Below are 27,387 nucleotides of genomic sequence, written 5' to 3'. Positions count from 1 at the left end.
AGCACCTTTTCAAGGGATATACTACTGCTGTCAGCCATGAGATAGGTGTTTGTCCTGGTGCGTGCAAAATGTGTGTCTCCAATCAATAAGCCTCAAGGCCGGCCATCTCTGAGTCATCTGTGATTCTCGGAAAATGATGACAAGGTGCTCGGAATACTCACACACACAAACACACACACAAGGACACACCCTGACTCCTGTTTTTGTTTGTTTTTTAATGGAAAAAGCGGATCGTCTGTCGGATGGATGAGCTTGTGTTTTGTTACAGCGCGTCTTTATTTTTGTGACTTTGACGAAGGCGATGCTGTTATGACAGAAAATTCCAAAATAGTCGCTGAAATGCAAAGAATAGAAGAACACCGTCAAAAGTTTCACTAAATTATCTAGAATACCTGTTTTATACATTTAACTTCTGGAGTTCAACTCATTCTGTTTCACATATTTTCATATAACTTCCAACCAATTAACCAAAATAATTTTTCTCCTTAGAAACTTTGTATTGTTTGTATTTTTATAATTTCCATGGTTACCAGATAAGTTTGAGCTCATTCTATAAGTGGGATATTTGTCATAAGAGGGTTTTCATGCATTTTACACATTACATTTGTTTTATTACAATTTTTGTGTACATTTATCCCTTGTTTGTAAAGATAACTTTAATATATTCATTTCAACAAAAGAATACCAAGAATGAGAGGTGATTTTTTTTTTTCTTTCAGATTTGCTGACATGCTGAGATTTAGCGAGTATAATTAAAACTTTTCTTCAATACAAATGGTGATGCTGGAAGAGAAGAGAATCAGCAGCATCGCTGAAATTCATCCTGAGGGGGACGTAAACGCCAGTCAAAGCAATCCATCAATTATTAGTGGAGATTTTTGTTTTGTTTTTTGTTTTTTTGTGTCTAGTCCAAAAAAAATCTCCACTAATATTAAAATCCGCCCTGCTGATGAATTGGCTGTGCGATGCTGAAGGGGTTGATGTGTCAGCTGTCAGATCGCTCTTTGTTTTGATTGAACGTACTACAGTGGACACACTTTTATATGTCAGTTGTGTAATTCAAAAGTAGAATTCGGGTAGGGTGAGTAATATTTGTGTGACAAACGTGACTTGGGAGTATGACACAACCTTTTGGAGAGAAAGATGCATCCACATCCTGAGCCATTGATGCAGTGGCTGTCATGGAAACCGGCCCTCGAATAAAGGCTATGCGGATCATTATGGGGTGACTCACACAACGCCAGGCCAGTCTTATTATTTGAACTATCTTTAAACTCACACGTGCTTATCAAACACATTCGTGCACACACTCGCACAGGACTGCACGCTCGTGACACGACATTCACATTTCTGCCTGCAGTCATTCGCACACGCGGATTATATCAACACACGCGTTACTCTGCACAATAGATTCCTCCTAGGAATTAATTTAAGATGCTCTTAATGCATTATAGATTGAGATTTGATATGTAAACAAGATTCTATACTAGGAGATGGAATGATCTGAGCTCGCTGGAAGGGACTGGAAGGTGAATTATTGATGCCTTCCTCAGCCTGATTTCAGGATACCTGTGGTCCTTCATCTACTTGAGCGCTGTGCATGGGGGGGGCTGGGCTTCATTAGACCCCCCCCTGCAAGCACGCTTTAGTGATTTAGCCCAGCTCCCTCCTGCAGGTCGGCACGGTTGTTATTTTGGATGTATTTCCTTTGCAGGTCCAACTGGCTTATTTTAGAAATCCACAGCGCTGCAGGTCAATCTGGCTTCCTGCTCCTCAGTCACATCGGCTTTCTTGTGGATCCCACCCAACCCCCCCAAAAAAGGAAATCTCCACATGGGGGGGCAGGAACGCCTGGGATTACGTGTTCCGTGCTTGACTGTGTGTTTGCATTAAGGAGAAGCGTTTCAGTTGAGTTGGGAACACGTTTTTTCTTTCTGTTGTTCAGTTCTGTAGTTCACTGTGAGGCGATGTGTAATGTCACACACACACACACTCATTGGAATACCTCTTATTTTCCTAGCCTCCAATTTAAAGTTTTTCAAGCTTTCTTTTCCACTTTTCTTTTTGCAAACTCCACTGATCAGTTTTGTGCTGAACTTGCAAGATGTAACAAAAAGAATTGGCAAAACCCTCCATGCAGTTTCTTCCAAATGTCACCCTTCCTGTTTGTATAACACAGTTTTATATCGAGTGTGACGTGTGGCGTCTTTTTACGTTGTGTAAGCAACATAACTGAGGTGACGACTCCCCCTGACGATACCGTGGTCTGACACGTTGTCATGGGGAATGTGTGAAGTCACACCTATGTTCTACCTCCTGTGACATCAGCCATTAAACTATGAGCTGAATGATGATGTATTTTTGTGCATTCTATGTGTCAGGATCTGCAAATGAAATGATGCAACCTCTGCTTCAGGTTGTGTGTGGATGCTAGAAGTTTGAAATGTTTTTGGGGGGTTTTTTTTTTCAAATGTGGGTTTTCTGCAACCGGTTACATGAAGTGTTCAGTTTTTAAGGTCAACAATGACACAAATCGGGGCTGAGGGTTTCTCACTGCATCTGTAATAGAACTGAGGATGGACCATGATGCATTGCAGCTGGACATTTTGAGCTCAGATAGATTTTTTTTTTCAGGGGTGAGGGGGTGGGGGGGGGTATGACAGCCTAAAGGTTGTACGTCAAGCGGCTCATTCTTCTTCTGCAGCTTCTGAAAGGAAATTATTGATTCAAGATGCTCGGTAGTGTCTGCTGCAGACGCCAAGTAACGCCGCTGCTCTCGTCCCATGTGCTTTTTATTTTTGACCTTCTCCCTCCGCCATGTGTGTTCTATTTTTTTCTTATTTTAATTTAAAAAAATTAAAAAAAAACAATCGCTCTTAAATCATCTTAAACTGCTTCCATCCTCTTTGTCTCCATGCTGTCCTGCAGGTTCGGATGAGCTTCCTCCAGTAGCGGTGACAGAGGTGTGAGGCAGGGAGGCTCACACCACCACCCCCACACCTACCCACACCCCCCCACACACACACACACACACACCCTCCAAATATGCCGCCACCGGTGGATATCGTCAAGGTGGCCATTGAGTGGCCGAACGCTTACCCCAAGCTCATGGAGATCGACCAGGTAGGCCTCGTAAGACGCCTCCACACACGTCACCGCCTCCTTTTAAATCCCCACAGTCATTTTCTGATGACGTGATTTTAGCTACGAAAAAAATGCTTTAAGGAATATTCTCTTAGCAGGATCCTCGTTTTAAGGCGGCCTTGACTGCGGCTTTCACTGGTTCACATCAGCCCCGAGTTGAATTCATCTCCATTCAAACAGATTCCACCTCTCCTGTGTTGGCTGTGAATCCAGAACACGACGACGTCTTAAACATTTTTTAACAATAGTCGTTTTTCATTCAACTATTGCCTTTTGTTACTGTAAAGGTTCTGAGTGTGTGTGTGTGTGTGTGTGTGTGTGAGTCATGGATGGACTAATGATTGTACAAGCTATGAGTCACTGAAAACTGGAGGCACGGATTCGCCTCTCAATGGACGAGCCTCTGAATGAAATGAGGCGGTGGAGTGAAGGCATTTGTGGGTTCACGCCGGGGTCCTTCAAGCGTTTGCCTGTCGATTCACAAATTGAGTTTTTGTGTTCGGTGACCCCCGTTATCAGCCGGGGCTCACGCGTCCAGAATAATAAAACGTCTTTGCCTTTACTTTTCAAATCCGCCGCTCCTCTTCCTCATCTTCCTTCACCCCCCCCCCCACCTCCAATTCTCCATATCTCTCCCTGTCATCTTCCTCTTGTTCCTCTTATCTGTTGCCTCCTCCTCCTCCTGTCCTGTTGGGCTCCCCATCTTTTGTTGTAACCATGAAAACTTGCGTTGTGCCTCCTCTTCTTTTGTCTTCCTCCATCAACCCCCCCCCCCAGCATCTCCTCTGTACAGTAGGCTCAGCAGCAGCAGCAGCAGCAGCATATGGCTGTGAGTCATATGAAGGGGAGTGGGTTCCAGCTTCAGCATTGTCTTGAGAGAGTGTTTGTGTGTGTGTGTGTGTGTGTGTGTGTGTGTGTGTGTGTGTGTGTGTGTGTACTTAGTGTTAGTTGCGATGGTTTAACTCCATATAATGAAATTGTGTGGGTGTGTTTGTGTGGCAACAGCATGCGTTTTACCATTCACGCATGTGACTGTGCGTACGTGTGTGTGTGTGTGTTTATGTGTGCATTGGGTTCAATAATGTAATAATTTTGTGTACTGTAAGAAGTGCATGAAGCAGCTCTCAGCAAAGGAATTAATTGTTTACCTCGAGCTGGAAGCAGAATTTTTCAGCGCCATTGTATCTCAGGTTAGCTGGGAGATTGAAGCATTTTCCCAAATATTACACAAAAAAAATTATAATTACTGATCCCTGCAGTCTCAAAAATATTGATTTGTGTTAACCGGTAATGTACAGAGACTCTTTTACTCCGATAACCTGCTGAAAATATGACAAATATCCAGACACCAGCTTCTGCGAGCATACCTGAAGAATCTTAGTCCATTCCTCTCGATCAAATTCGTCCCCTTCTGAATATTATGGGGTTAATGTGCCACAGCCTCCCAAACATTTTCAAGTGATTCAGATGTGATTTGTGCAGAGAAAACAGCTGGTTTATACAGGAAACATACCTATTGTGAGTAATCGTCAAAACGTGTCTGTTTATTGTAGTTGTTCAAACAAACAAGGACAAAATGTTGATTTATTTCAACATAAATGAATTAATTCATTGTTTTACAGCCTCTTAGGGGAAACTCAAAAGAATATTTTGTGTCTGTAAAAGCAGAAGAAAAAAAGCATCCTCATGTGGTTTTAAATGTCTGAAATCTGCTTATTGTGTAACTCAGTGCCCTCAGGAAGAAACAGATAGCGTTCTTGTTTTCCTCCATTAGAGGAGAGGGGCAGGCGAGACATTTGATGCCTTGTGTTTCATTACAACATGGATTAACGGTATTCATGTACGAGGTGTGACACTTGTGGGTGATGATCTTTAAAAAAAAGTTTATAAAGATCTGACTAAAGACACTTGCGTGACTAATAGAAGCTACACGCCGTAGAAACGCTTCGTTAAGAACATTTTTTATAAGCCCACTGTCAAAGTTAGGATTTTTTTTCTCCTACAGATTAGAATTTTAAATTTGTCAAGAAAATTATTATTTTTCATCTCTGCTTTATTATCTTTTGCCTTTATTAATATTTTAATATATTCACGTGTCAGAATATTTAAAATGTCACAAATGTGTTAATTATCTGTTATTTAGAGACTGGAAAAAGCTTTTAATCCTATAGGAGGTAAGTGGTTTTATGTCCCCTGACACTGACTGAGCATATGTTGCGTATAAAATAGCGGGAAAAAAAATATTTTATAAATTCAGTTATTGACCATATAAACCCAAACAAGTCCAGTTGTATTTTGAGTTTTCTGTGTTTTTTAAGTGCGTCACTGAAGGCTTGTGATATTTGTTGATCTGCAGGTTCCATCCTCCTCTCTCTCTCTATCATCCTCTCATGTCCGTTCCACGTCTGCTTTTGTTCTCCCTTCGTCTTACTCACTTCACTTGTTTCTCACTTTTGTTACGTTCTCCCTTTTGTTCATGTTGCAGCCCACACTCCTCCGTCACCCCTCTGCTTTTATGTCCCTGTAATGTGTGACACACCAGCGCTTCGAAATCTTCCTGTTCATGTTTAAAAGATGATGTGGTGTTTCTCTTTATGTGGACAACTCCGCTATAGTTGAAAGTTGTAACGACCTAAAAAAGTTAAAGGATAATCTTTCACAGGTCATTTTCTCTTAACATCACCTGATCTTTTAAAATAAAATTATTGAATGGCTAAATGTATTAAAAGTTTCCCACAAGCCAAATTAAAGAAGTGTGTTCACATAGTCGGTTTGGGTTTTTTTTTCTAACTCACTGCAGAACGGTGCGTTAAAAAAAAACATACTTAATGACTGCAGCAGAAAAGACGCAGTCGCTGATCTGGAAACAGTTTCACAACCAATAATAATGAATAAAACAATTCAACAGGGAAGTCAGTGACCCCCACAGAGCGATAAATACAGACTCCTGGAGGGCATTGTGCCGTTGGGTTATCCCTGTAATGTGAATTAATTGTGGCCCATTGTGAGTTGTCTGTTTTAGGAACCGCAGCCTGGACTGTGGACTAAATGTGGTTTTTTTCCCTTCCTCCACAGAAAAAGCCTCTCTCGGCCATCATTAAAGAAGTATGCGAGGGGTAGGTTTGTCTGTATTTGAAAGCGATTCTCTTTCCCTCTCTTGTTTTCCTTCTGTTGCCACATTTAAATCCCATTAGCTGTTTTTTTTTAAAACACCAATTATGCCATGTTTTCCCTCTCCGTTCTCCGGCTTTTTAGGTGGTCCTTGGGGAACCATGAAAACTTTGCTCTGCAGATTGCTGATACGACAAATTTCTACATCACAGAAAAGGTTTGGTTAACGCCAGGCAGCCGCATCTAAGGCGCAAACCAACTCGCACGATCGCTAACTTCTTCTATTATCGTCACAGAATCGCAACGATATTAAGAACGGCTCAATCCTGCGCTTGACCACCTCTCCTGTAAGTAAAACGTCCGTATAAGTACAAAAAAAGGCCCTGATGAATGTGAATTCATCTAGAAATGCGTGTTTGTTCCTTCTGATCCACTTCAGTACCAGACAGCGGTCCAGCTTCACGAACGCATCCAATCATCAAGCATGGACGCCAAGCTGGAAGCCTTGAAGGATCTCGCCAACGCGTCCCGGGACATCACCTTCGCCCAGGAGTTCATCAACCTGGACGGCATCTCTCTGCTGACCCAGATGGTGGAGAGCGGGACAGAGTAAGTCTAGTTTGGCCTTTTAAACTTTGGCTTTTTCTTCCCCCATCAAACATCTTTTGATGGTGAATTTAATAGATAAGAGTAGAAGGATGTCAGAATATATAGATTTCCCATTTGTAGATATGTTTATATCATTCTTTGGAGTTGCACCGTGCATTCTAAATGGTTGAGTTTGAAGTTATTTCGTTTTCATCAAATCATTGACCTCTATTGATATTTTTTTTTCCTTTAGCTGTTGCTCATCAGATTGATGTTGTATTTTGTGCATCACAAAACAAAACATGTACTCTGTCCTGACCAATCGGGGTCAGTTGTTCGACTATTCAGCAGATCCAGAAGCTCTGAGTGTGGAGAACCCCAGAGACAGTCGAAGGTTAAACCGAGGACTTTTTTTTTTTTTTTTTTTTAGCTGAGGTGGAATTTTTCATGCTAGTGTGTGTGTGTGTATGTTGGTAGCTAGCTGTGTGTGTTCAAGGCTGGCCCGATTAGACATACGGTACAAAACTGGCAGGGAGGGCTGCTGCAGCGACAGCATCCAGCCGGGATGCTCGTTTTCTGCCTCATGCAGCTCCCATTATTCATCCCTTCTTACCCAGCCAGCAAAAAGAGAGATTGAAGGATTGTTTGCATCAGACACAACCTCTTCCGCCCATGGGCTCTTATGTGGCACCACGTGTGCTTTAAGGGTCACATTTCCATCACAAACCTCTTCACGGTTTGCTATTTCAGGGCAAGGCTTTAGAAATACGCTCCTTTTTTTCCTCAGATGATTGAACAGTGCAACCCCTGCTCGTTCTTTTGTCAGACAGAAGATAATAATAATAACCAAAACCTGTTTGATCCCACTGCAAGTCGACGTCCAGGTCTTTTATTAAATGCTTCAATATGAATTACCATCACATCACATCCTTAATTCAGGGCTGGAGAGTTTACGAGTGGCTTCTGTATAATGTGCCAGAGAGCTTGTGGTTCTGCTGCATTTCCATCTTAACAGAAGGAGCTTATGAAACACAGAAGATATCGATGTCAGGCACGTGCACACACACACACACACACACACACACACACACACACACACACACACACACACACACACACACACACTCATTAGTGCTCTTGCCAACCGACTTGATGAATTGTAATTATTCAAGAGTGTCGGTGCTGGGTACTGGCGGGGGCAGAGCAGCGCTGTGATCTAATGCTTCAGCCGGAGATGTGTTGCATTCATGTGGAAATCAGTTGGCTGCTGCTGCTGCGGTTGAACCGCGTGCACCGAGGAAAAAGGCGGATGTCGCCCTCTAGTGGCCAAAAGATGGAACTGCTGATTGTGGTTCACTGGGACGCAACAGGTGTTGATGAATGCGCAGCGCAACTTCACCCTGCTGGCTGTCTATCCTTAAATAGAAGATTTAGTTGTCTAGGTGGTTGAGGATGCATTTTATCTATTTAATTGCTCTTCCGGTGCCCTTGTTTTCAGGAATAAATTCTGCAACATTTAATTTTGCATGACAATATATGGATGTGCAATTTAGAAGTAGAAATGTGCATCCAAAAGAAATTGATGGTTGTCACTTTTTTTTGTAGACACTAAACTCCAATTGTTCTCATGTTTTGTTGAATTCAAATCTTTTGTTTTCATTTTCATCTCGACCCAAACTTGCTGTGTGACATTAATGTTACAACAAATGATCTTTCACCCCTGCCTTTAATGTTTAGAGTGTGATTTTAACTCTGATTTTGGAGAGTGAATGTTGATTGAAATGAATGATTGTTTTTTAAACTACACAATAAGAGATCATCATTATTAATGTTAAATGAATTGGAATGCGTAAAGGCTGGTCTCTTCTTTCAGGGACAATTACACATGAATTCGTCACCTGACTGTGATATATGGTTGTTTGTTTGTTTTCATTATTGACACCAAAGTTTCTCAAATTTTTGCAGGCGATATCAGAAACTGCAGAAGATAATGAAGCCCTGGTAAGCCCCTTCCCTTCCCCTCCGACCGGTAACGTCACTGGCTCTGTGCTTTTCCTAACCTGCCGCCAGAGTCTGCATGGTTTAAGACTCTGGCCCCAGTGCCTTATGGGAAATTATAATGTAAACACATTAATTTGCATGTAGTTTGTTACAGATTTGAACGATTTCCTAATTTGTAAAATCAGAGACTGAAAGAAGGCCAAGATTTGTATCTTAAAATAAAGATACATGGGGAAAAGACACTCTATGGACTCATAAAGTAGCTTCTGTCATCCCATGAGCACCATCTATCCACCAACAGGAGTTCCCTTGTTCCACCTGCCTTACGTCTATCCTTTAATGTCTTTATTCACAATGAAATCTGCAAATGCATCAACAGATCATAAGTTTTTCACTCATTAAAACTGTGTTTTGGTTGTTATGCTGTAGATACAATAAAAGTAGACTAGCATGTAAATGAGTTGAACTGATAACATAAATAATTTTAAATAACTAAATATATAATACATGAAAAATAATCTAAATGATGTAGATCTAGAAGTCTATAGAAGTAACTGGCAAAGCCTGGTGCAATACCAGTTTCAAGCAGCAGAGGTCAGTGTTGTAAAAATCTGTTGGTGACGGAATGTCACCAAAATCTTTTTATTCTGACTGAATACTTTGATAGAGGAAGAAATAACTGTGTATTCTACCACATGCTAAACCGCTCTAGAACATCAGGCAGTAATTCATCTGGGATATAACATCTGTCCAATGATGTCATCGCTTTGGCCTCCTGTGTCTCTTGCAGAGTTGTCCTTCCTGATGTTTGTGTAACTGCATGAGCTCACTCTGTCTCTCCGGTCTTTATTGCACCACACATCCATCTCCTGCCGGCCCTAATCGGCCTCCCCGACTTTTAAACGCCTTATAGCAAACTTTCTGTTCCATCTCTGCCTCTCTCCTCGTCTTCCTCCAGCAAGCCTGGTTTCAGCGTTGGACCGACGTTCTTCCTCTGCACCCTCACCAGCTCTGTTTCTGCTGTCCACTCATCACCTGTTATGTTTTCCAGCCATCTTGGCTTTGCAGCTACATTCTGGTTAAATCCATCTGCTTTAGAGAAGTTTCCTGTGTTGTGTTTGTGTGTTGTCCTGTAGTTTTGGTGACCTCCTGTCCTTCACTCTGACGGCCTTTGTGGAACTGATGGACCACGGCATCGTCTCCTGGGACACTTTCTCTGTGGCCTTCATCAAGAAGGTCAGCCAAGAAAATGTCTCATTAACGTGATTTTTTTTAAAAAGCTTCCATTAATGAATCTCCTGTCGTGTTGCAAAAGGTCATGAAGCCAAACAGTGGCATTTCTTTTAGCCTTAAATTGTGTAAAAGTTGTTAAAACACATAAGTGTCCTTATTCCCAGACAGAACACATCAGGATATGAGTGGGAAACTCACCAAAAATAAATTCAAGTATATTTTTAGAGTTTTGTATTGTAGTTAATTTTAATGTTGTGATTTATTTTGGTACTATATGTTTTAACCTTCAAGTAGAAGTACAAGTAAATAGCAACCCTTTTGAAAATAAATGAAATAAATGGGAACATTTCTTGTTTTTTCTGTTGCTTTTAATAGCATCGTGTTTTTGGCAGTAAAATATACCACAGTGTGATTCAAGTCTTTGGCTTGTTTGGACGTTGGTTCTAAATTTGTTTCCTTTGCAAAAGACTGTGTGACAGTCGGTTGGTGTCCTCACAGAAATATTCTGGTAGGAATCAGAGGTTTTCCACGTGTACTGGTTGGCTTTCATCCCTCCGGCTCTGTCCTCCCACCACCAGATCGCCAGCTATGTGAACAAGTCGGCCATGGACACGGCGGTGCTGCAGCGATCCCTGGCCATCCTGGAGTCCATGGTGCTCAATAGTCAGGATCTTTACCACAAGGTGGCGCAAGAGATCACTATTGGCCAACTCATCCCGCATCTTCAGGGGTAAGTGGATTAGTGAACTGGATTTGTGAGATGTAATTGTGTTGGATCAGTGTGTCTTACAGCGTGATAAACGCATTTAGGCCCCCGTGAGCAGGTGAAATGCATCCGTTGTGTACTTAATAATCTTGTTTGTGACATTTTCCCCCATTTCCAGGACTGATCAAGACATCCAGACGTACACTATCGCTGTCATCAACGCTCTCTTCCTCAAGGCTCCTGAGGAGAAGAGACAGGTGAGGTTGCGGTGTTTGACGTGGCGCCATGCACCATTTTTATGATGATGAGTTTTAACCATGTCAGTGTTTTTGTACTGTACATGACACTGTAAGTGTCACGTGTTAAAGTCCTCCACATCTCCAGCTTAGTCGCGCTGATGTCTAATAGAACAGAAGGGAAGTGTAAAAGTCCAACAAACCCATTCTTTCCCTCCTCATCTGTCTCTCCATCCTCCTTTGCAGAGGTGACATTGTACGTTCAACTATGTCCTCTCTTCTCTCTCTCTCTGGCTCTCTAATCTCTGTCATGCCCTGCCCTGCAGCTAATCACATTATCCATAGCATCAGCACCATAGGGGTCCAAAGATATGCTGGGACATAAATAATGAATGATGCCAACCAACAGTTTTCCCACTCTTCAGCATGCGAGGCTTTGCAGAGAGAAGCTGCAGCACCAATTCGCACACGTTGAAGAAAAACACTACATTTTGCACAAATCAGATTTGTGCAAACTTAATCGGGAGGTTTTTTTACAAGACGAGTGAACAGTTTGTCAGTCTGTGCAACAAAATTTCGGTAATGCAAGTTTAATTTCTGTCATCTCAGGTTATTTGATGTGCAGATCATTCAATTCAAACACACTAACATGTGACATTATTTTTGAATGTGTGTTTGAGATGATGTGCTAAGCAATGCTTTTGTGATCCTCACCCCATTCTGTCTCCATTGCCCTCCTGCCCCCTCCACCATCTGCACCACCTCCTCTCAGGGGGACCCTCTTTTTCTTTTCCACATTCACTCACTACCTCTCTGTCTCTCTTCTCTGACTTTGTTTCCTCGCTGCACACGATACGGTAGTTTGACGAGCACATTGTGGACATCCTAAACTGTCCCCTGACAGTAAGTGCATCCTTGATTAGCCCACTTGCTAGTTTGCACCGTAGACGACACCCGCTAGCGCATTAGTATCCCCTTTTTTTAAGATCTTATAATTTTTTATGGGATGGCTTTCTTAATTTTTAATGGCCTTGTTCTGCTTCCTCTGCAGCGTGCTGTAGCGGTTTTTGTCTTTCTTTTCCATCACGTTCATCCCTCATAATGACATTACCCCCTCCCTCCCCAAAAAGAAAACTGATCTGATTCCTCTGGTTTATTGTTGCATCTCCTCCTTATTGATCCTCTCTCCTTCTTTTTTTTCTCTCCTCCCTACAGGAGATGGCCCATATCCTCGCCCAGAAGCAGCTGCGCTCCATCATCCTCAGTGTAAGTTTGCCCTCTGTCTTCTCCTCCATCCGTCTCTCTGTTCCTTCTCTCCATCTTCATCTCTATTTGGGGTTTTTCTTCCGCTCCAGCGTGAGATCAAAAAAGGAAAATGAATCATCAGTGGTTATTATCTGCTGTACTTACATTCTCGCACCTGCTCCCATTCTCTCCTTTTCATTCTCTTCCTTGCGTTAAATCTGATTTTCTCTCCTCTTGTTCCTTTCGTTTGACTTCCTCCTTCTAATCCTCCTCATTCTCTCCCAAATCCTCGTGTTCATCTTTTGATACCTCATCTCAGTCATGTTTTTTTTTTTCTGATCCAGCCTCACTTTCACATAACGCCTCTAACACCTCCATTTCCGTCTCTCACTTACTCCCAACTACCCTGCCCCCCCCCCCACAACACCCCCACCGCTTCCTGGCTCTTATTTTCTTCCTTCCATTCCATGCAGAATGTGATCCGGAGCACGACGCCCATCAATGATGAGATGGCCCACCAGCTGTACGTACTGCAGGTGCTCACCTTCAACCTGCTGGAGGATCGCATGATGACCAAGATGGACCCCCAGGACCAGGTGGGAGACCGACAAATGCAAGTGACAAACAAAGGGGTAGACAAAAACATGTGGTCCCATAAACAGTAGAATAAGCACAAAAAAAGAATATAATCAGAGAACTAAGGAAACCTGAACTGCATGAAGACGGATCTTGCAGGAATCTTTGTAAATGGCCTCGCTGATCCACTTCAGCGAAAGAATATCATAAAGTAGTTGTACAATAAGTTAATGATGAAACGGTTTTGCATCACAGGTATATAAATTTCCTTTCCTGCAAGAAATATGGAGAAAATTTTAGTCAGCAGTTGTGAGCAGTTTGGGCCTCATGTGGCCAAAAAACACTTATTTTGGGTCTTAGTAATAAAAATAACGACAAGTTGTTGCCGCTGGCCAGATTGCCTCGGACAACACGCTACCCAAGGGTGAATGTGAGAAAATCCAGATTGATTTCTGAGCAGACTTCAAATGTTTTCCCTGTGTTGCGTTCAGGCTCAACGGGATATCATCTTTGAGCTGCGGAGAATTGCGTTCGACGTGGAGTGCGAGCCCAACAACAGCGGCAGCATGGAAAAACGCAAATCCATGTACACCCGCGACTACAAGAAGCTGGGATTCATCGTGAGTTTGCTTCTCGATATTATTTATGATTTTTTTTTCCTTTTGATTATAGAATGATTTATCACAAAAAATGATTTCTCCGTAATTGCTGATCTGAAATAAACAAGCAGGTGAGTCAGTCGCTTATGGGCTTCAGGAAAGTGTGTTTGTGTTGCCTGCAGCGGTCTAACCGTGGCAGAAAAAGTTAAAGCCATTGTGCTGTGGGTAAAAAGCCCAGAGCTTTTGTGGACTCCTCCCATCCGCAGTGTGTTCAGTAAAGATAAGGGTGGGGCTGGGATGTCTTGTGTCCACCCGTGTGGAGAAAACTCACTCTAAAATCCTTCATTGGCTCTCCAGGCTTCAGAGTTTACAGACAGACAAGTACAAACAGACAAACACAAGCCGTATCTGTCTAGATAGACCCCGTCTCTGCTTAAATATTAACATAGCTGCCCCTGCATCTTTAACTAGGGACGTACTGGTGTATTAATCAAGCATCCACATAAGAGAATTTCATACGATATGCATGTAGCTGAGCATCTGTTCTGTAAGCCCCTTAGTCTGCTTCCTGTGAGGTGCTGTTACAAAAATGATGAGGCACGTTTCATCCTCTCTTCAGAATCCTGTCTCACCTCTTCAGCTGGAGATGACTTTTCGCGTGTGCATTTGTGGGTTTAGTCTTTATTCATCCATGTTCACTGCAGGCCCTGGGTGGAATTAACGATCCTAGACATTGACAGCACACGCAGCATCTATTTGCATATTGCATAGAACATTTATACATCATAGGAGGTAGTTCTGCAAAGGCTGGAGGCAAAGGGAAAGGTTTGCTCTTGACATTTTGGTTTGACAGGATTTCAGACTATGAATGCATAGAAGCTGACATTCTTTTTTTCCTCATTCCGCAAACGTATGAAATATTTTAAAGTCATTTCTCACTCAGTTTCTATTTGATTCACCGTCAGCTTGCAGAGAATTAAAATTTAAGTGACGATATTAACTATGCATTTGTGAAATATTAGTGTTCTATGAAAGAGGAAATGTCCTCGAGCTCAGTTTTTTTTCTTAGCTTTTCCTTTTTAAATGATTCTTAAAATGGTTCAAACCTGAATAATAGTTCAGACAGAGCAGGTTCTGTGTTTTTATGCAGCGGCTACAGATAATCCATCATATTGAACAGTATGACAATCAGCATAGAGGTTCCAGAGTTTCCAGAGTCGACTTACAGGACTTGGGGGATGAAAAGATGGGATTTGATTGGATAGGAAATGAGGATATAGGAAAAGAAGTTTGGAAGACAGGACAAGAGAAGAGGAAATGGGATAAGATAGTAGGGGATTCAGTAAGACAGGATGAGAGGAGAAACACAACCAAGCTTTCACAGGGTTTAAAAAGTTTACCACCTATTTAACATAATTTAATATCTATACCATAATGATCTCAGTGCTGTTTGTTGCTTTTTGCTGTAGAAAGTACACATTCATTGATTTATATCCTAAAGGCGTAAACTCTTTTTCTCAGAACCACGTGAATCCAGCTGTGGACTTCACTCAGATTCCTCCCGGCATGCTGGCTCTGGATAACATGCTGTATTTCGCCAGGCACCACCAGGACGCCTACGTCAGGGTAAGCAGCGCTCCGTGTTGGTTTCTCCTCATCGCCTTTTTCGCTTCCTAACAAACAGTCTTCCCTCCAGTTTTTTCCACTTCCTGCATTCCGTGAGCATCTCTGCCCGGGCAATAGAATTAACTTCATTCCCTTCGGTTCCTGAGCAACGGTGTAATGACGTTAAGCGTTATTGTCATCTTCACGTGACGGTGATCATTCTATACCCCTGGGTAATAGACTCTGTACTGAAGATGGGGGATAACTGTAGTGACTGAATGTAATGGGATGATATTCATCGGTGCTGTGATTAATGCGCTCAGGCACTCCATCGTAACAGAGAGTGTGTTTGTGTTTGCGTGAACAGGAAACACTGCTATAACGGCCACATATGGAAATCTTTGTGTGCATAATATTTGCATGAAATCTCATTTGGACTTGAAGATGAGAAAAATGTCTTACTAGTCTTTATTATACAACCAGGGGGCGAAAACACAGAGTCCAAATTTCTTAAATTAAACTGTCACCAGTTAAAGTGATTTTGGACCTTAATGGTCTCATTTACGTTGCGCCGCCACCGTCCACGTAATTACAGTAATTTTGCTTTTGAGATTTCATTTGACGGTTTTGACTTTGACAGTTTTGCTGGCCCGATAAGGTCAAATGATGACTAATGCTTACGGGTTGAAGGGTGAAAGTACATTTCAGAATTTCAGATAATCCAAATTATATATATATATATATATGCTTACAACTTAGCTCTGCAAATAGTCTAAATTGTATTGACCTGCGGGATTTGAACATTCATTGCCAAACACAGGAAGATGTTTTACTCTGCACGATGGGTTTAGAAGCCATGAGGACCAGATGTCTGACACGGATCCGTGAGAATGTGTATTAAACCCCCGTCGTTTGTGAAACCCTCCTCATCCTCAGATCGTCCTGGAGAACAGCAGTCGAGAAGACAAACACGAGTGTCCGTTCGGGCGCAGCAGCATCGAGCTGACCAAGATGCTTTGTGAGATCCTGAAAGTGGGCGAACTCCGTGAGTCTCTCTGCACAAACACACCTTTCTCTTCATCTCACTTCCCTTTGTGTAATATTTCTTCAGAACTTGCTCGAATGCTTTACCTGCGAGGACGAAACCACCTCCGTTCACTCAGGAATACGTACATCCCCTCCCATTTTGAAATGAAAGCAGACATTAAACTCAGTAATTGTGCTGCTGGGAGTTCATTATTTAGTGATACACCTCACCCCCGCTGAGACCCTTTTAGCCTAATATGCCACCTCTGGGAGGTACACTGTGCAGGAAAAGAGATGCTGTGCTGGCGTCCACTCCAAATTGACGTGCCCTTTTCATTTGTCTTCGCTTGTTTAAATGGGCGAGTCGGTCGCATTTCCGCTCCAGACCGAACCCCGCTGCTCCCCACGGGGAGGGAGACGGCATCCTGCGCTTCGGTTTTGAACCCGTGCCCTTTTCATTACGTATTGTTTTGTTTTTATTTTATATTTTGTCACGGGGATTGTTCAGTCTGGTGTGCAGTTGAAGATGTTTAGATGTAAGAAAAGTGTCCTTCTTGTGTATTTCTGGGAGTCCTCCCATTTGTCCTTAATTCGTCTTTAATGTTGCTGATAAAAGAGCCGAACCAGGTTTTCTTACAGATATGAGAAGGTGCAAAAGAAGCATTTTTTAAAATACATTGACTATGTATTTGTTTAAAACACGCCAGACTCCACTCAAATGTAAAATGTGATTTGTATGACATAAACATGCGGAGCTCTAAGTGCCTCTCGTGGCTCCTTCCTTCCTAATTCTATGTACTTGTGTGCGTCTACTTGTGCCCGTAATGTTGATTCTGTGCAGCTTGGAGCTTTATTTTTATACCAAGTGTCTCATTAGTATTTGCTCCACTCCACTTGCTCTATTGCACATGCCCTTTTGATCTTGTCTCTAAGTGGAGCTGAAATTGCCTACCCTTTAGTCCCACTTAGAAAAATCACATTGACCTCATTCATATCAAAATGCAGATAAAAGCCGCAAGACGCGTCCCAACACAGGGGAACGTCTCTATCTGTGGGGTCGCAATTGAAGGCTTGTAAAATACAGATAATCCGCAGGATGAATCCATGCCAAAGTTACCAATGAGATTTTGTTTCTGGCTTTTTTGCTCAAATTAACTAACTCGTAGGCCAAATCCAGGATTTCATAAATCCTCCTCAAAAGGGATGAGCAGAATCTCCAAACAGACCTTTCAGCCCCGCATTAACTTTACGACACTGACATTTCCTTGCCAGGCTGAATGGGTGACCTTTACTGGTGGTTCTGCGTCTTTCTATCCCCAACAGGCGTCTATTGTCCTCACGACCAAAAGCTGCTGTTTGCAGGAGCCTCAGCATGAAACAACAACAACAACAAGAAAAAAATAAAGCCATTGGGAAGGTGAATCACCAGAGAGATGCAGCTGAAACCTTACAAACAGCCCTTTCCCCTACATGACAGGATTAATGCATGTAGCTTTAGGTAATCTATGGACATCCAGTCAAAGAAATGCATGTGGCAAAGGCAATAAGATAAAATAAATCCCTTCTGGGAAATCTCCAGAACAGCAGGGGAAAGAACAGCGTGTTGATATATTTACATTTACTGCTTCCCAAATTCTAACGTTCACATCCATCTTTGCCACAAGTCCAGTAAATGCACACAAAACTCGCAGCGTATTTCATGCGTCTCATCTGTTATGGGAGGAAGTCGACATCTTCCCTTTAAGGTTGTGCATTTTCACACATATCCCATTAGCCCCCGCTTGTATTAACATTCCGCTAATGAATGTGCAAAGTGAGGCGGACGTGAGGCGGACCGGGTAGGTGTTTGCCGACGCTCGGTGAGTAATGGCCAGTTATTTAAGAAAGCGTGTAAGTGCTTGTGTTTTGTGTGATGTCAGGGCACAAGCGTGTGTCGTCGTCGTTCCCCCCCCCCCCCCAGAGGAAAGCATCAGGAGGATGGAATCTCAGCACCGCACCGACACGTTATCATTCAGCTGACCTTTTAGCAGAGAAACAATGAAATACGTGACACTAATGAGGATGTTGGAGGCTGTGTCTCTGTCTCTTTTGATAGAGTGGTATTTGAGTTGGAAAGTGTGACACGTTATTTCATTTCAAGTTTCAATTTTTTTTTTCCTACATTTGAGGCACCATTACATGTTTTTTGTTTGTTTTTTTGCAAGAACAGCAGGATTTTATTGTCACTCAGTTGTTGTTTTTTTTTAATATTTCATTTTCAAGTTGACATTTTTGCACTTATTTAAAACAATTTTGACATTTTCCACTTTTTTTCTCCCGGCAGTCGTTTGACTCATAGTAGGAAATGCTAATAGCAGCAACAATAGGCTGCGTTATTCTCACACGTCTGATTGACAGGAAGTGAGCATGCTCAGTTCATCAGAATTAAGCTATCATTCTTTTTTTTTTTTTGCCCTTCGCACTAGTGTTTTTCCCACTGAGACGTCAAACCAGAAAGCACTCTTGAGAGCACTTACCTCCGCCAACGCCGCCGTCACTAAAACCTAAACAACGGGAGAATAGTTTGCTCACCTTTGGAGGCCTTTCAGCGATTGACGTCAGCGTTTGAGCCTCTGAAAGTTGAAAAGGGCTAGCTCATTTAGTTTGGCCTTTCAATATTTTTTCATTAAATTGCCTTAAAAAGAAAAAAACAATGAATGTTATTTTTTTGGGGAGGAATTTTTACCTTTTTAATGTAAAAAAAACGGCCGACAGGAAATGGGAGAGAGAATGATTTTGTAGATCGTGAGCTGGAATTGAACCCACGACCTTTGCGCGACGACTTAGTCGATACAAAGAGGGCTCGATTCAGAATGTGATCAACTCTCCTGAACCAAAGTGTTGAAGACACTTCATCAAGAGCGTCCAGATCACTAGCACGCTATAATTCCCCATTGAAAAGACTTATGGCTGTATTTTACTCCTTATGAGGACATTCCAAAGCCCTGGTGGATTAATGGTGACGGCGGGGATGTCTTCATGGCTCATTTGCTCTCCGTCTGTGTGGAATGGCAGCGGCTCTGATAGAGACCAGACTCTCTTGTTTTCGTGGCCATGAAACGCAGAGGGACTCGGGATTTGCCCGCCGCTCTTGAAGTCGTCCGTCTCGCCTCTTCAAGCTCTCTTTCGGGGCTTAATTTCCCTTCCCTCTGCTCTCCATTCTTGCTCCATTCTTGTAAGTGTGAAGAACATCTGTGCCTTTCAGACTCGTAATCTCTTCTCTTGCTTGCACACTCCGCTTTTCTTTGAATTCTTATGGAATCCCTTTTTGGTGATTGCTGAAGTAGGTTATTTCTACACATGAAGTGATCTGAGGAAAGAAAGTGAGCGAGTTTGTTTTGGTGGAATTGGCCGTCAACTCTACATAATTCATCCACCGTCCGAGTGTCACTCTCCCTTCTGCACTTTCCCTTCCATTATTTCAGTTTCTCACTCTTGCATTAGCTGTTGCCCTGCTTGACATCCCCAAAGATTAATCGTCCCGCCATGCTTCTTGCTGCAACACGGGCCTTAATGGAATCTGCATCGTGGAGGCGCCGGGCAATGACTTAAAGCAGCGCATGGAATATTTATGAAGTTATTTAGAAAAAGGGTCTGGCCTGCTGAGCAATGACTCTGCTTGGTGATTCACTGAGTGGCATGAGATGGAGAGACACACACACACACACACACACACACACACAAAACTCAGTTTCCTTATATTTGTAAATTTGTCAGAGCTGTCAGCCACAATCAGAACAAAGCAGCTAATTCAGAGCCGCATGAACAGTTTTACAGTTTTTTTTTTTGTTTAGTTTTCTTTTCCTTGTTGCTTTTTTATGAACATCGTGATTTGTTTGAATGTAATTATCTTTTAGAATCCCCAAAAAGATTGTAATAAAAGGAGGAAAGCAGGAAAACGTCAAAACGTATAGGACTGTTTTTGTTCGGCTCTGGCGTCCTTAATGTCTCTTATATGATGAATTAGTAAGAATGACTTCATCTACATAATTTAGGACCATGTGGACCTCATACCTTAATATGACTGAATATATAATTTAATTTATTTTTAATTTTCTAATTGTGAGTGGGAGAACTTTTTTTTTTTAACATACTGCAGAGTTCCTTGATCATTCAGTGTTGTTTTTTGTATGTGTGTGTGTGTGTGTGTGTCCTGTCCCATCTATCATCATCAGTGGGCTCCGTCTGCGAAGAGTCGCATCCACTAATGACAATTTATGACTGACTTCAAACACCAGTAAGCTAAAGTTAGCGTTAGCCCAACACGAGGATGGAAACTGAGCTGGTTTTAAATGTCCTATTAAGTGACGAGGTTTTAGCGGCTAATCCCTCCTTTAAGTCTCCCCCCGTGCATCGTGAACAAAGTGGATGATGGTCGGGGGAGGGAAGGCCAAGCGTGGAATTGCGATAGTCCCTCAAGTCATGACGGGAGGATGGGTTTGGCATCCGGCGAACCTCTTCACTCAGTTGTCAGCGGCAACTTTTTTGTTAAAGGAGGCACGTCCTTCAGGGTCCTCCACTTTGTAGCCTCAGGCATGCACCAGCAAAAGGTAATTTACCATCAAAGTCTCACCAACCTGTCACCCCGGCTTTACCCCCTAAAACTTTTCCGGAAAATGTAGGTGTTACTGACACAGAGCACAGAATCCAGAAGATTGCTCACGAATGTTTTTAACCGAACAGTAACATGTGTACTTTAATATCTTTAAGGCGTTTGATGGATACACCAGGTGGTAGCAGAGACCTGCAGTTTATGCAGCCAAACACTGATACGTTTCCAAAGAGAAAAACCAACATATTATTATAGTTTTGTTCAGTATTTTTGAATTATTGAATTGGTATTAGAAATTTATCCTTTCCTATTATTCTGGATGTGTGGCATGGGTTCGGCTTGTCAAATAGATGCATATCAAAGCTGATTTACATCAATGAAATTGACAGCAAATTAATTTTTTTGCTTCAATAGTGACACAACTATATTAACATTTTTTTCCTAAGATAAAGATTTTATGAAGTGGCAGGATGCATCGAGTCCTTTAGGGTACGTCCTGCGCTGACGATGCATCGTCATCACAATCGGGCATCGAGGCTCGCCGACGTCGTATTTAGAGGGAGGATGACCCCTTTTTTTTTTTTCTTTCTGTGGCATCAATACAAGGTGACTCCGGAGTTTGTTCTATGTATTTTGTGCCCAAATACACATGCACAAAAAAAAAAAAAAAAAAAAAAGAGAGACCCATCGAAACTTGACTGATGTCATTCCGGATGGCGTTCTCAGCTCTTGTTCACAGGCTGCTGCACACATACTGTATATAGTTTCAATGCAGAAGCTTCTGGTCTTCTGTTTATTCTGCTTATAATATGAACACCTCACACACATGTATTCACTTGATGAATGAGAAAAGAATGCTGTAGAATTGACTCGACGACATGTCTAACAAAGTCCCCCGCCAGCCAGTCAGTTGGGACTTATGACTCATTCAGTTCTTGTTATTCTGACTGTAATCATGAGTAAACAAGGTGGGGGAGAAAAAAAATCAGGCTCCTGAGTTATCAGTCAGAGTTAGAAATATTGGGAATTTCGAGCAGCAATCTTATCTTCCGGTTAATGAGAATACTTAAGCAAATGTCAACAAAATTTGTGCAAAGTGGCAGCAAATCTACCGTCTCTGGCAGGTGCATCGACATCAACCCCGGTGTTATCATCAGGAAAATCCATTCAGTTAATTTAAAGAGCTGTGACATGTAACTGGTCATACCGGTCAATAAACTGCTCCAGATGCAAAAAATTAAATGAAATGATGTTCCTGGAGGGAGAGCAGTGAAGGGGAAACTATCTGCGGCAACACTCCTTCTGTTGACATTTTCAGAATGCATCCGGAGTGCGTCGATCGGGAGGTCTCAGCTGGGCGTCGGGAACATGGTGTGCAAACTTCTTGAATTCCTTCGTGCGAGAATTTCGTTAACTTGACGGTTTAAAGGTCAACTTTTTTTGTCTCCACAGCGATTCTCTTGACCCTTCAGCTCATTAAAATAATTGCTGAGGTCTTTTTTTTTTTTTTTTTAAAGTAAGGAGTAAATTCTGAAAACAAATTGCCAATTCCAAGATTTACTCACTGCAATGTGTGTATCTTATTGTATCTTAAATGTAAGGCGTTCATTTTACCTCACTGCACTATAATAATAATAATAATAATAATAATAATAATAATAATAATAAAGGATGCAAATCAATACTTATTTTATTTATGCAACAAATCAAAGGCATTCAGTTGCACAACCAAATCTGTTGGTGGTAATAATTTTGTGTCAGCATATGGTCACTAAGTATGACACCATAAAACATCAAGTTCTGCTGAGCTGCACGAGCATTTGGTCCACCATTACCCAAAAACATAGAGGACAAATGAAGTGGAAATATTATTACTGCCCAGTTTCTGTCCATCTAATTGTTTTGCTGTTGACCCATTTTTTCAGCTTAAAGCTGAGCGGTTATTGTGTCATTGAATCATCCATTGATGTATGACGCTCCTTAGACGGTTTGAATTTCCGGTCATCGTCACTTTGACCTGCCTGGGGGGGTTGAGGATCCGGTTTTACGTAACCGGTTTCTGCCATTTAGGAGTCCACTTGGAAAGAATGAGGCTGACCTCGCGTGCCTCACCTGACTAATGGAGGCGGGTGGTGTTGAGATGTCATCCTGTTTATCTTTCCTTTTTTATTTAGTTGTTGACATGTTGTCATTACTGCGCAAGTTTATCAGAATAAAGCCTGGGTATTCTTGTGGTTTCAACAAAAAAAAAATAAAACCAGCCAGTCCGATGCTCGTAGTGCTTAAAGCAGTAGTTATGTAATCACAGTAACATGACTTTGCACTCACGCTGCCTTCTCCATTCAAGCAGAGAATTTTAAGTGCATTTGTGCACCAGTGGGAAAGATTCAATCATGACATTTCAGCTGGCTGGGAAACAGCTGCAGTGCTGAAGGTATTAAACTGATTTTTATACAACATGCAGAGTCGTATTCGACACAAACTGCAACTTCTTCAATCAAAATTAAATACCGTTCAACATGTGAGAGTTAGGATTGTATCCTTAGGGGACAGACATTAGTTTTTATTTGTATTGGTTGTTAACCTTGTGTCATTTGACATTTGTTTGTTCCGCAAATTGTATTCCCTAAACAGGGTTTACAGACCCGCTTCCTGATTGCAGTCCCTGGAGCAAATGTCCCATATTTCAAATAAAGACACATAGACACACACACAAAGAAAAAACATCATCTTTTGAATTTATTCAACAGTCAATTTTTTTGTTGTTGTTGTTTTTTGGGTCTGACGTGTGTCTTTTTTAAAAATCGCTAGAATAAAAACAAAAAATGTCTTCAAGTTAGTTAAAGTATTGTGTTTTATGGTAGAATGAACATCCTAACACGAACGTGACTACATAGCGTAGCCTGTTGTGTTCTTATCTCAGGACTTTAAATGCAGCTGACTGGACTTAAAATGATTTCCTCAGTGCGGATTTGTTAAAAATATTTAGCGAGCTTCACCAAACATACAGAATAACGATTCACAACACTGTTTATAGACTATTTGAAGCATGGAAATAAATAAAAAAATTATTTATTTATTTTTGCCTCATCACTGGTCCGTTTCCGATCCCGCTGAGCCCAGCAAGAGGTAATAAAACTGTCTGCGATTCCGCTTGCCTTGTAAAACCTGAGGATGGAGCAATTTCTGTAGAGCCGCATGAGACTGCTCTCTGTCTGTATCTCCCAAATGCACCTTGACATGTAATTCCCCTCACATCGCCACCTCAGGACTCTGTTGCTTCTGTCAATAAACAGTCCATTTAGCTTGGAGGTCACTCCAAACTTCAGCGTTCTCGATAACTTTCAACAGACAGCTAAAAAAAAAAACAAAAACGGTTATTTGATTGACTTTAAGCCTCATTTAAAATTCGCCCTTCTTAATCTCTTGTTTTTTCTTTTATTTCTGTACTTAAGAACAACCTAATGATGACTAAGCAGCCAGTCAGCATCTGCTTTGGCATGCTTCCATTAGTTTTCTGATTGACTACCCCCGCTAGCTGCACCCCCCCACCCCCCACCCCCCACCTCTTAATCTCCATCTGCTGCTCCAAATCGAGGCCCAGGTCACCGTACCTGCAGCCCGCCGGCGTCACTCATTATACTGTGAAGTTTCAATTGCCGCCTGACCTCTTCCAACCAATTTCATGGCTGCCTGTGGCGGACCGAAGGCCCCCCCCCCCCCACTGCTCCGCTCCGACGTGCGTTAAATGAACCAACCTTTGGCTCAGGGCTGCCACTCATCGCTGCGAAGCGACACCGGGGAGACAATTTTTACTTCATGAACGTCAAACCTTGTTAATCCACCTCTTGGTTAATACGGTCTGGGCATTAAAGAGCCCTGGTGGTTCTCCTTTCCTCTCTTATTCTGACTCTGAAATAATGGGTGTAACGCCTCAGTACGCTGTTAATAAAGAAAAAAAAAAAAACCCCGTGGCTCTTGGAAATGAAAAATCTCAAGATAATCCAGTTAGAACAGCGTTTACCAGTCAGGGCCTGTGAGGGAGGTTCTGTGTGCAGTTAAATTTATGTGTTAATAAAAAAATGTATACACATTGTGTCTGTGATGCAGAATGGGAATTGATCTGTTTCACCTCATTTCACTCCATTTTTATCTTTTGAAAAACGTACTTGAAGGTGGTTATTGTAACATTTTTCTACTTAAGCATTGCAGTAGGTGTGCGTGCATGTGTGTGTGTGTGTGTGTGTGTGTGTGTGTGTGTGTTTGGAGGCTGCTGTTCCTGGTTGTGCCTTCGCCAGGTGCTCAGATCCTGGCTTGGGGCCACATTACTTCTGCACCGATTACATATTTGTTAAATTGAACACATATGGTGTGAATCAGTGAAATAAGAGGGAAACAGGAGCGAAACCCTCAACCTTCCATCGGATGTTGGTTTTGATGCGACGGCTATTCTGGATTACATTTCTTCTGCTTTTTTAAAGTGGTAACATCCAAAAAAAAAAAAGGCTACGATCATATGGGTCACTGATATACAAGAACTGAATTAAGTAAATAAATTACATTTTAGTATGAAGCTGAAGCCAGCTGCCACTTAGCTTCAGAGGTGGAAGCTAATTGTAATAATTTGGCAATAAATATGTTCCCTAGAATGTCTGACTTCTTTTTAAAGGTGCAGGAAAACACACATTGTGTGTATTTGATATGTATAATGATATATTACAGTCTGTTAATAGATATTGAGTTTGTTGTCATTAGACTTTATGGCAGAGATAAATAGGTACCAGTATGAACCAGCCTAGTATTACTATATTACAGCATTATCTATACTTTTGTGGTAATTAATTCTTTTTGTGTGAAGGTCTTTTCACACTTGTCAGATTACTTTTAAACTGCCGTTGGTCCTTCTGTGACGTTTCTCTCATTTGCGTCCACAGCGAGTGAAAACTGCCACGACTTCCACCCCATGTTCTTCACCCACGATCGCTCCTTCGAGGAGTTCTTCTGCATCTGCATCCAGCTGCTGAACAAAACCTGGAAGGAGATGAGAGCCACCAGCGAGGACTTTAATAAGGTACGCTCGCTTCCTGCATGCGTTTAGGATGTGAGAAGAGAGCCGCGTCCTGTTTCTATATACCACACACTAATTTGTTTAGAGTGCATTCGCTCTGGAAAGGTGACAATTTAAGGATGTCTCTTTTTAGATTTGGGTGTGTTCACAGCTGGATGTAGTTGAAACAAAATGAAGACGGAGATGAGATGGCGCAGGATCAAAAAGTTTTGAAAATTTAAAATTGGCAGTAGCTTTTTTTTTTTTTTTTTTTTTTCCCCCCCTCCTCAAAGAGCCAGTTTGTGTGTTTCATCATCTCAACCTGATTTGGGATTCGAGACACATCTCGTGTCTTTGACTTTAAAAAATATGAAAAGAAGTGACCTCGTAAAGACGAGCTCGTAAAGATGCGGCAGGAAGTGATGGCTTGAATTAATTTTAAAATAAGATCTATGACATCTACCGTCCCCTCTGTGTTTTTTAGCAAGGACAAAGCACACTTAGAAGATTTTTTTTTTGGCTTTAGTGTGCTTTAATTGGTTTCTGCTCTCATTAAGGTTCCTCTGTTTAACACAATGGGCCTGATGAGGGATCACACAGTGGGACGTGTGTGATGGAAACATGGGATACGTATCCATTAGATCTGCTTTGTCAGAATACACAGCATCTTACCAAATGAGAACCATTTCAATCTGATCTGATAGCTTTGGACAGTTTCCTAACGAGAAGCCGCAAACATGAGCTGAGAATTTAATAGATGATGACACTCGGAGGAAATAAAACCGTTGTTAAAGAATGTCTCCGTTTGGCAGGTTTAAGGTTTAACATGTGCTTTATTGACTTTATGTTTAGACACAGCTCATTCTTAATGACTACACTGAACGCTGTAGAATTACAATGGAGCGGCATTACTGGGATTCATGTGCAAATATCAAACGTGATTAAGGGAAATGATTTCTCCCTGTTTGCACAGATGAGCGTGCCTTGGGCGTTCCCTTTTAAAGGGCACAGATTAAGTGAGGGAGCTGCACACACAACCAGGGGACGTTTTCAGTACAAATGTTTGCTAGTTACGAGTTTTTCCAAGATATGGGGGGGGGGGGAAAACGCCTCCAGTGGCTGAGGTTCTGATTGAGCCGCTACGTCTTCATTTGGAGCTTATTGGAATCCGCATGGAAATGAAAACTTCCTGTAAGCTGGCCTCACACAGGAAATAAGTCGGTGTGTGTGTGTGTGTGTGTGTGCGTGCCGGCAGACGGTGATAGTAATGGGGTTTTTATGACAGATATCAATGTTGAGTACCGAGTTTTGCAGGCAGCAAATGCTGTTTCCATTATGCCTGATTTGTGAAACAAATTCAGACCTTATGGTGTCGAGCACCTGTGTCAGTCACTTTTCTTTGGGTTCAAACATTTCTGCATATATTTCTTGGCTTTGACCAGCAGTGAAATACTTCCTCACACATTAGCTCCGCAGGTCCTCTCCTCCTGGTCCAATGTGTCACACCTCCAAGGTGAGACTGACATAAGTCCCCCAACAATAAACGTTAGACCCTCTCGATGTCCTCTGTCATGTCTCTGTGAGTGGAGTGATGTAAGGTAGCAGTGTGGGTTTCATAAGGCCAAAGAATCTGATGCTCAGATGAAAAGGTTGGTAATAAATTCTAAAAAAAAAAAAAG

The 27,387-nt window shown here is 42.0% G+C and overlaps 1 protein-coding gene across 2 annotated transcripts in view; it reads left to right on the top strand.

The window, feature by feature from the left end:
- elmo1 (engulfment and cell motility 1 (ced-12 homolog, C. elegans)) overlaps positions 1–27,387 on the top strand; it is a 73,116-nt gene that overhangs the window by 24,900 nt on the left and 20,829 nt on the right. For both annotated transcript variants that reach the window (XM_068333068.1, XM_068333067.1), the window contains exons 2-16: positions 2,929–3,123; positions 6,220–6,260; positions 6,400–6,472; positions 6,552–6,602; positions 6,695–6,864; positions 8,809–8,844; positions 9,981–10,080; positions 10,656–10,807; positions 10,962–11,040; positions 12,235–12,285; positions 12,738–12,860; positions 13,332–13,460; positions 14,961–15,065; positions 15,981–16,089; positions 25,596–25,732. In XM_068333068.1, the coding sequence (XP_068189169.1) occupies positions 3,046–3,123; positions 6,220–6,260; positions 6,400–6,472; positions 6,552–6,602; positions 6,695–6,864; positions 8,809–8,844; positions 9,981–10,080; positions 10,656–10,807; positions 10,962–11,040; positions 12,235–12,285; positions 12,738–12,860; positions 13,332–13,460; positions 14,961–15,065; positions 15,981–16,089; positions 25,596–25,732 (1,434 nt within the window). In that variant the 5' untranslated portion in view covers positions 2,929–3,045. The remainder of the gene's footprint in view (positions 1–2,928; positions 3,124–6,219; positions 6,261–6,399; positions 6,473–6,551; positions 6,603–6,694; positions 6,865–8,808; positions 8,845–9,980; positions 10,081–10,655; positions 10,808–10,961; positions 11,041–12,234; positions 12,286–12,737; positions 12,861–13,331; positions 13,461–14,960; positions 15,066–15,980; positions 16,090–25,595; positions 25,733–27,387) is intronic.

Source organism: Antennarius striatus, chromosome 14 (assembly GCF_040054535.1).
Source record: "Antennarius striatus isolate MH-2024 chromosome 14, ASM4005453v1, whole genome shotgun sequence".
NCBI lineage: Eukaryota > Metazoa > Chordata > Actinopteri > Lophiiformes > Antennariidae > Antennarius > Antennarius striatus.
Note: the sequence above shows the minus strand (reverse complement) of the source record. Positions and strands in the feature narration are given on the sequence as shown.